The sequence below is a fragment of the Quercus suber genome, unplaced genomic scaffold, assembly GCF_002906115.3.
Source record: "Quercus suber isolate HL8 unplaced genomic scaffold, Cork oak 2.0 scaffold_292, whole genome shotgun sequence".
NCBI classification, from domain to species: Eukaryota; Viridiplantae; Streptophyta; class Magnoliopsida; order Fagales; family Fagaceae; genus Quercus; species Quercus suber.
Window position 1 is genome coordinate 753,230 of NW_027069748.1, and position 9,392 is coordinate 762,621.

General features: G+C 35.2%; 1 protein-coding gene across 6 annotated transcripts; it reads left to right on the plus strand.

The window, feature by feature from the left end:
* Positions 1–2,773: 2,773 nt before the first annotated feature.
* On the plus strand, positions 2,774–7,916 carry LOC111995666 (uncharacterized). Of its 6 annotated transcripts, none has more exons than XM_065782180.1 (4): positions 2,803–3,067; positions 3,407–3,470; positions 5,299–5,411; positions 6,394–7,916. In XM_065782180.1, exons 3-4 carry the CDS (start codon positions 5,389–5,391, stop codon positions 7,535–7,537), a joined length of 1,167 nt encoding a protein of 388 aa, XP_065638252.1. In that variant the 5' UTR covers positions 2,803–3,067; positions 3,407–3,470; positions 5,299–5,388; the 3' UTR covers positions 7,538–7,916. The 6 variants fall into 6 exon arrangements, 5 of the variants coding, with proteins under 5 accessions (XP_065638252.1, XP_023883355.1, XP_023883381.1 ...); XM_024027587.2 differs by having other exon boundaries at positions 2,804–3,067; positions 6,412–7,916; XR_010632496.1 differs by lacking the exons at positions 5,299–5,411; positions 6,394–7,916 and adding an exon at positions 5,145–5,292 and having other exon boundaries at positions 2,774–3,067.
* Positions 7,917–9,392: the final 1,476 nt, after the last annotated feature.

Consider the following 9,392-nt stretch of genomic DNA (forward strand, 5'->3'; position numbering starts at 1 on the left):
CGTACAAAACTGCCACCCTAACCTAACAATAAAACCACTATCGGCTCCAGCCTCAACCACTAGTTAAATACAAATTCCCGAAAACTAAAATTAGCAATAACTCATTATAGAACAAGCAAGAACCCATGTGAAATGAAAATCCAAAATTAACCAAAACCTAGATGAAATAAAGTCAAGACCATGGTGACGCAACATCAAGGGGGAAGGGATTGGAGGTGCCGATGGTGGGTCACTGAAATTGGGGCTTGCTTGGGTTGTTGGCAGCGATATGATGTTGGCGGTAGTAAGGTTGATCGAGTTTGAGATGCTGCTAAGAAGAATAAGAGCAATGGCAACAACTAAAAGGGACGTGAGAGGCGAGTGAGCATTGGGATGAAGAAGAAGAAGAGCAGAAATGGTGGCGATTGAGAGAGATATGATAAGTGAGAGGCGAGGATGAGAGAGAGGTGAGAGGCGAGAGTTATGATCAGAGAGAGAGAGAGAGAGAGAATAAATGAAAAAAAAATTTATTTAAAAAAAAAAATTAAGTGTATAATAGATTATTTGACATGGGTGCTTTTGAGAAGTGATTATGTAAAATATAAAAAGTGGGATACTGTGCTAAAATAGATAGAAAATTTTACAAAGACGGATGTGAATGGTCTTATCGTAGCTTCGTATTTTATTTTTAAAATATTTTTTTCTCTCACTTCTCACATCAAATTATATCTCTTCCCCCCTGATTCTCTTCCTTCTCTAACTCCTTTTAAATCTCTACAAAATGCTTTGCAAATTCATCAAACACATCCTAAATCTAGATCTCAAACTCATTAAACCCATATTGTTGTCCTAAATCTATATTTCAAGTTCATCAAACCCATGTACAAATCCATATGGATCATTAAACCCATATACAAATTCATGTGAATCATCAAAGAGGAGAAGAAGAAAAAAAAGAAGTCACCAAGATGAAAAAGTAATGGTGGTAGCAATAAAAGAAGAAGAAGCAATGACAACAACAAAAGAAGGAAGTAAAGGTTCATCTTTGTGGTGGTCATGTCAGCTTCAACCATGACCATAAAGGTCTAACCATGGTTAGGAGAGAAGAGAGCAGATAGATGAGAAAAAACGTGACAGTTAAGAAAGAAGAGAGATGAGAGAGAATATCAGAACAAATAAAGGTAAAAATGATAATAAAAAATGAATAAAAAATAATTATTTAAATAAAATTAGGTGTATAAAAAATAATTTAGTGTATGTTTTGTAAAAGTGATTGTATATAATAGAAAAAGTTAGTTTTTATACTCAAATATACAGAAAAATTTAAACAAACTAACGTAAACCATAGATCTCAAAGTTTGGTTGTTTGGATTGAGAGGAGGGAGGGGTAATAGAGAGAAAAGTAGAGTTGCCAAAAATTAGCTTATTTTCAAACAACTCTACTCTCCACTTACCCTCTCTCTTCAGTCAATTCAAACTGTCCTAGTGTGCGTTTAACATTAATGAAAGTTGTCAGTTTATTTAACTATTCAGTTTATTTTTGCTATTATTCATGGACTCCATTATATTTTTTGGTACTATTCATATCCTTCTCTAACTCCTTTTAAATCTCTACAAAATGCTTTGCAAATTCATCAAACACATCCTAAATCTAGATCTCAAACTCATTAAACCCATATTGTTGTCCTAAATCTATATTTCAAGTTCATCAAACCCATGTACAAATCCATATGGATCATTAAACCCATATACAAATTCATGTGAATCATCAAAGAGGAGAAGAAGAAAAAAAAGAAGTCACCAAGATGAAAAAGTAATGGTGGTAGCAATAAAAGAAGAAGAAGCAATGACAACAACAAAAGAAGGAAGTAAAGGTTCATCTTTGTGGTGGTCATGTCAGCTTCAACCATGACCATAAAGGTCTAACCATGGTTAGGAGAGAAGAGAGCAGATAGATGAGAAAAAACGTGACAGTTAAGAAAGAAGAGAGATGAGAGAGAATATCAGAACAAATAAAGGTAAAAATGATAATAAAAAATGAATAAAAAATAATTATTTAAATAAAATTAGGTGTATAAAAAATAATTTAGTGTATGTTTTGTAAAAGTGATTGTATATAATAGAAAAAGTTAGTTTTTATACTCAAATATACAGAAAAATTTAAACAAACTAACGTAAACCATAGATCTCAAAGTTTGGTTGTTTGGATTGAGAGGAGGGAGGGGTAATAGAGAGAAAAGTAGAGTTGCCAAAAATTAGCTTATTTTCAAACAACTCTACTCTCCACTTACCCTCTCTCTTCAGTCAATTCAAACTGTCCTAGTGTGCGTTTAACATTAATGAAAGTTGTCAGTTTATTTAACTATTCAGTTTATTTTTGCTATTATTCATGGACTCCATTATATTTTTTGGTACTATTCATGAGTCTAATTGTACTATTTCAGTTAACTTTTACTCTTATTTTTAATATTTTCTACAAAAATTTTTTAGTTTTAACAAAATATGCAAATACCATACAAACATCTAATTTATTAAAAATAAAAAAAAAATTTAGAGTTTAGTCTATTCGAATATTCCCCAACACAAAATATTTTATTCCCCAGAAAGGACCATGAAACTGGAAGGAAGGTATCCAAAAAACTGCACTCTTTCACGTCACACCACGTGAGGTACACCCATTCAAAATCGAGCGTCAGTCACACTCACACTCAACAGCGCGTGAACAACCCCTCCCATTCAAAATCTCTCTCTCTCTCTCCTTCTCTCTCTACGAGGTCACACAGAAAAGAGCGACAGACTAAAATAGTAGCGTGGAAATGACTCGACCTCAGCAACAAATCACATAACCAAATCCCTATAGTTTCTCCAAAAAAAAAAAAAAAAAATCCCTATAGTTTTTCCCCCTCTCTCTCTCTCTGAAATTTCTCAAAACTCAAAAACCCCCAAAATTGAAAGTTCAGTCCCGCTGGCGCTAATTCAAACCTCGATTTCTTCGCCCTCTAGCTTTTCGCAAACCCTAACTCTCTCTCTCTCTCTCACAAATTTTCGTCTTCGATGATCGATTCGCCACTCTGAACTGCAATTTCCGGTAACGAATTTGTTTTCTAATTATTAGGTTTTTCAAGTTTTGAAATTTTCCTTAATTTTCTTCGCTCCCAAACAGAGTCCCACTTTACTTTCACTCTTTGATTTTTTTTTTAATGAATGTTTTAAAGCTGTGGATCTGAGATGTGGATAAAAAAAGACATAGCCATGTGCTAACGAATCGTAGCTTCATGTGACGCCTATCAATTTATTGATTTTTTTTTAATTATTTAATTCACTGTTTCTTTAGCGTGTTACTTTGGCTAAGCACGTTGTTTATATTGCAAGCAAATTTGTATTAAATCTCTGAAAGACTTTGCATTGTTTTATTATCGGACGCCAGCTTTGCTCTCTCTCTCTCTCTGTGCATTCAACTCGGCAATCGATCTAGATTTTCTCGAGGCCTGGTGAGTACTTTTTGTTTTGAAAGTTTCAATTTTGATGTCATTTTTGGATTACGCAGAAGAATTTGATGCTCAGAACTATGTTATTCTATGTAATTGTGGAAATGGGTCACCTCAGAATTTTATGGGTTTTGCTTCTTTGATCAAATTTGATTACTTCTGCTCAATTTTGATATCATTTCTGGATTAGCCAGAAGAATTATGCTCAGAATTGTGTTGTTCTTTGTAATTGTGGAACTGAGTCACCTCAGAATTTAGTGGGTTTTGCTTCTTTGATCAATTTATTACTTCTGCTCATTTGATTGCTGGTTCTTACATGGTTGGATCATGGAATTCTATTCAGAACAACACTTTTTTTTTTCTTTTTGTTTATTGTTATTATTAAAATTTTTACAATTCTGATATGCCTTTGAAATTGCATTTTACCTTGGTTGATTTGTTTGGATGCTGGATAATTTGGCTTTGTTCAATGTTGATGACTTGGGGGAGCTGCTATATTTGTACTTAAATTTTTTGTGGTATTAGATTTTTCCTCCTCCTTTTATGTTACAATGCTCAAAAACAACCCAGGTTACCTTGTCTCATGGTGCTCTTCTTACTTTATCAAGTTGTCATACACTTTTAATGATTGGCATAAATTTTGGACGCTTTCTGTTATAAATCCTATATTTAGTAATTCTATGAATGAAGATGCACAAACAGGATCTCTAGGACATCCTAGAAGAGTGTTTATTAACATGTTTTCATAATTTAATCTCCTGATTGGATATTAAATTGGACTGGTCAGATTGTTGGGTAGTCAGCTGAATGTTCTTGATTTGGTAGTGGGACACGTCAATCTGGATGCAGCCATGCTGCTTTCCTTGTCCAGTCTGAGCTTGGAGTTATCCTAGACTTGGAAAATTCTTGCCGATCTGGTGGTTTAAATAGGCAATTTAAGTTTTTAAGACTTATACCTATTAATTTGTATGTCATTTGGAGAGGGAAATGTGTGTCCCTGGGATGTTGACTGGTTAACTTGCACTTTGCCAGTGTATGGATAATGTTGGTCTGCTGAATTTAGAGTGTCATGGAGTATAATTAGCAGGGAAGTGTGTGTTGCTACTATGTTGAGTGGTTGGAGCCAAGTTACACTAGTTAGTGGATTCCCGGACTTGTAAGTTGGAATTTCTAGTGGCATACTTACTAAAAATGTCATGTTTGTGTGTGTAAATAGAGAAACAGGAAACAGTTGAGGGATTTGAGTTGGTTTTTCATGTTGCCAGTAATTATATTTTGAGTTTACTATTCTATTAGTGCCTTTTCTGATTATCTTGGGCTTTATGCCTCCTTATGTCACTTATAGTCCCCTCTTATCTTCCATTAAAGGGGGGGGGGAGGGGGGGGGGGGGGGGGGGGGGGAATACAAAGCAAAGTTTTGAAAGTCTCTGTTAAACACATAGTAAATTTTTTCTTAGCACTGTGAATAACCAATACATTCTGTATAAGTATGGTTTCCACTCATCCATGTAGTTTGATGTGACAAATATTTCCTCTAGGATCCCACTCTGGTTCATAGGCTGTTTGTTCACTGTTGAAAATGGAGTAATGGACATTTATTCATGGTTTATTCATGAATTTTGCTAGGCTTAGAACTTATCAACTTCTCTTTCACCTTTATGTGAACATTAATCACAGGAATATTCTGGGTGAGCATTTCAGGCGATGCTGATATTGGAGCATTCTTTGTGCTAGATTGCAGAATTCTGTTTCAGATTTAGCAGCCTAGGAACTAGCACCTAATTTTTTTGTCTACATCCTTATTTATGGTCTTTGATGTTTGTCATGCTAGGATGGCTCTATTATATAAGGTGAAAGGAACAGTATCTGTTATGGATATTCCTAATTTGTTGTTTTTGCAACTCTTCGGCTATTTGAAAGCATGCATCCCATGGACATGCTCAGGTAAGCCCAAAGAGAGCATGTTTCTTTGGAGTGTTGTTATTCATCTGTCTAGATAATTTTCTGTTTTCCTCTGTAAATATAAACATATCTGTGCTTTGTGCTCCTCCAATAGACCACAATTTAGGATAGCTGAGTTCTGGAATTCTGGATATAGGAAATTGAATATATGTGATTTTATTTAACACATGGTTCTCCTATTGTGACTGTTTAAATTGCATGCTCCATTTGCAAATGTGCAAACAAAATATTCATTCAGGGAACTTTTTTCTTAGTAAACTTCAGAATTTCCTCTGGAATTTTTTACAATGGCATTGCTTGTTGTGTTATGCTCATCTTAATTTCATTAATTGGTTTCTAGCTTAGGAGCTGAGGATATGTCTTTAAGAAGAGAAGGATAAGAGATCTTGTCATATTTTTGCTTCTATTTAATAGTTACCTCTCGGAAATCCGTAACATTTTCTCTTTTTAAACCAACAGAACTAGTGCCAAATGATTTATCCACTCTTTAAGAGTGGAAACTTCTGTTAATTAACTTGAGGATAAGCCTGTACATAGATGTGATGATGTTAATTGAGGTGGTTTATATGACTCATGGGAAAGCTGTCGCTTTGAAATTGGGTGAGAAAGGCATGTGATTAATTAGATGAATTCACACCACAACAGTGAAGCCTTGCAAAAACCATTTTAATTTCTAATAATGCATTTTTTTATTTTATTTTAAAGATGAAGTTGCTAAAAAATAGGGTCTGATTGCAATATTTACAAAGCATTGAGAAATGAAAAGATTTTACATCGGACGTGTATGTTATATTGAGATGATTGCTGCTAGTGCATTACCATGCATGGGACAGGAATTAAAGTGCATTAATCTGTTGCATAATTTCTGTGTCTATTGTTTTCTATAAATAATTTTTAACTTTTTTTGCATATTCATTCACAAAATTTTGCTGATTGTTTTGCCACTTTTATTGTAATAAATTAGTGGCGATGTGGTTGTCAGGTATAGTTTGAAAATGGTGAAAGGTAGCAGAGGACGACGCAGGATTACATCCCGACAAGCCAGGGCAACTCCATACCCACTGCCTTCTTATAACTCAGATATGTCAATGGACATGTGCCCTAAGAAATGCTCCAAGGCTTTAGATAAAAAGGACTTGGAAGATGTGACATGTTCTGTGTGCATGGAGTGCCCTCACAATGCTGTTCTCCTCCTTTGTTCCTCACATGACAATGGTTGCCGTCCCTACATGTGTGGAACTAGCTTTCAGTTCTCCAACTGCCTTGATCAGTACAAGAATGCATATACCAAAATAGCCTCATCGAATGATGGACAGCACATGCATGGCTCTGTCGATAGTCCCGTTTTGTTACCAGATTCCAGTTGGCCCATTGAGAAGTGTGAAGTCACTGAGCTTGCTTGCCCCCTTTGCAGGGGACAGGTTAAAGGTTGGACTGTGGTTGAACCTGCACGAGAATACCTAAATGCGAAAAAGAGAAGCTGCATGCAGGACAACTGCTCATTCCTTGGAAATTACAAGGAGCTGAGAAAGCATGTGAGGGCAGAGCACCCCTCTGCACGCCCGCGTGAAGTGGATCCCATACATGAACAGAAATGGAGACGGCTTGAGCGGGAGCGAGAGCGGGATGACGTGATCAGCACAATAAGGTCAACAATGCCAGGGGCAATGGTTTTTGGAGACTATGTAATAGAAAGTAATCATAATGCTTTTGATTCAGATGAAGAGGATGGAGGTTTTGATGTAAACGCTATGGCAGAGAGGGCCGGGAGCTTTGAGGTGGGCTTTGATAGTAATCTGGTGAATGTCTTTCTTCTATTGCATGCATTTGGGCCGTCATCAGGGAATGACCATGGTAGAAGGCTGAGGCATCAGTCTGAGAGGACCTTTCATCACCATGCATCAGATCAGAATGCTGTTGGTATTCGCCACCCCTCTCCCGATGTTGGGTTGGATTCCTCTGATCTAGATGATAACAATAACAGCGATGATGATGGCTTCAGTGGTATGTCGCTGGTTAGCCGCCTCCACCGCCATGGTGGTGGAGTGTTATTAGAACGATCGGGCAGGAGACGCAGACGTAGAGATGCCACTCTGGGTCCGAGGTAGATCAAAATGGTACTGGGAAAAAGGAGGGAGGAATAGGAAAAAGTTTCATGGGTATATATATTCAGTAGGGGAAAAAAATTAGATAATAACGTAAAGAATTTGACTTCTCACATTTGCATTGTCTCACATTTCTCATTTATATTGTTGCACGGGTTGCCTGGTAGATTAACCAGGATGATGAAAGGTGGAAAGGTGGCTATTGGTCTTTCCTTGATGTGTATTTATAGATTTAATTTCCTAATAACCTTCAATCCTCCTCTTGTTTTCAATTATGATGATCTTCCTATGTGTAATTTATCCATGTAAAGTTGTGGTTCCATCTGACATTGTGTTGAATGTCATGCGATAAATTCAATTGCAAATTGAACTATTTACCTTATGTCTTGTTGATAAAGTAGCGACGACTTTATTAGCTGCCATTGTTAACTTTTGTATTTTTATTAATTTAAAAAGAAGAAGAAGAGAACTTCATTATATTGAAATGTATGACTGTATGAGATACAAGGTATATCATATGTTGCCATTATTGCCTGGTACTTAGTTAACGGCTGCTTTCTGGTTTCGTTCTCTCTTACTTTTTAGTTTTTTTAATAAAAGATTTGAATTGTGGCCTATCCCAATTCCCAAGGCAGTTGGGTGAAATTTGGCTTTCCCTGTTAAATCAGAATGTACCGTATTTTGAATCAAAAGGTAAAACTATGGTAAAATGTGAGTTTAATTCACGATTTTATGAGTTGAAATCGTGTGTTCAACTCGTGTTTCTGTGGTGCCGACCGTGCCGTGGATTAAGAGGAGAAGTCACATGTGAAGTCATGAATTAAAGAAATGTTTTCAAATCTAGTTAATTAATGAAAATAAATCTTAAGAGTCTTGGGTTAAAAGGGAACTTAATTCTGTTGCTGTTTCTCCCCTAAACCCAAATTTCTGTGGTAATGATTCTTCTTAATCTCCTATTTTGGGTTCCTGAAAGTTGGATTTGGCTTCTGTTTCTATTTAAAGAAAAGTTTGATTTGCCAAACCAAAAAAAAAAAAAAAAAACCTTCCTAGCCAAACTGCACGCTCCTAGACCCCTAGTGGTATACTGGCATCAACTATACATATTTGGGCCGCAACCCCTTAATTACCGTATCAGGCTTAAATGACATTACTGGTACTAATGGGTGTGAGTTCCTGCCCTCATGATGTGCTAGTCAACGCACATTCAGCTTACAGTAATGTTAGAATTTTCACGATTTTTATCACAAAATTAAGGTCGTAGATTGTGATGAATACAACATTATTTTCAATGAAATATTATTATTATTATTATTATTATTTGATACTGATCACAATTTATTTTATATTGTCGTCGAATTAGAAATAGAAATATTTAGGCAAGGACAAAGTCAGGATTTTGAGTTAGAGAGGGCTGGAGTATAAGTAAAAAAAATCATGAAATTTTAAATAAACATCTATTTAGTATTAACAAACTATCAACAAAGATAAATACACAAAATCATTGTTTCATAATACATTATAATGCAATTATCTCCTAATAAAGAGAGACACAAAACACCACTGTTTCTTATTGCATTAGAGCATTTGCATTAGTTTATGCAAAAATTTCTATCTATTTTAGCATAATAACCTATTTATTAAATTATATAGCTTTTCAAAATACTCCACATCAAATTATTTATTTTACATTACATTTCATCATAATATTATTTCCTTATCAATTATTATTATTATTATTATTATCTCAAATCATTTCTCTTCCTCAACCAAAAACCATTGCCCCAATCTAAATAATTTATAAAACATTCATTTGCATAGCAACAATAATTATGTAAATTTGTCCAATCAACCCAAAATA

Excerpts from the sequence above, each read along its gene's own strand:
- LOC111995666 (XM_065782180.1), top strand. The coding sequence starts at position 5,389 with ATGCATCCCATGGACATGCTCAG. Across the intron at positions 5,412-6,393 it reads CATCCCATGGACATGCTCAG|TGGCGATGTGGTTGTCAGGT; the intron begins GTAAGCCCAAAG and ends GTAATAAATTAG.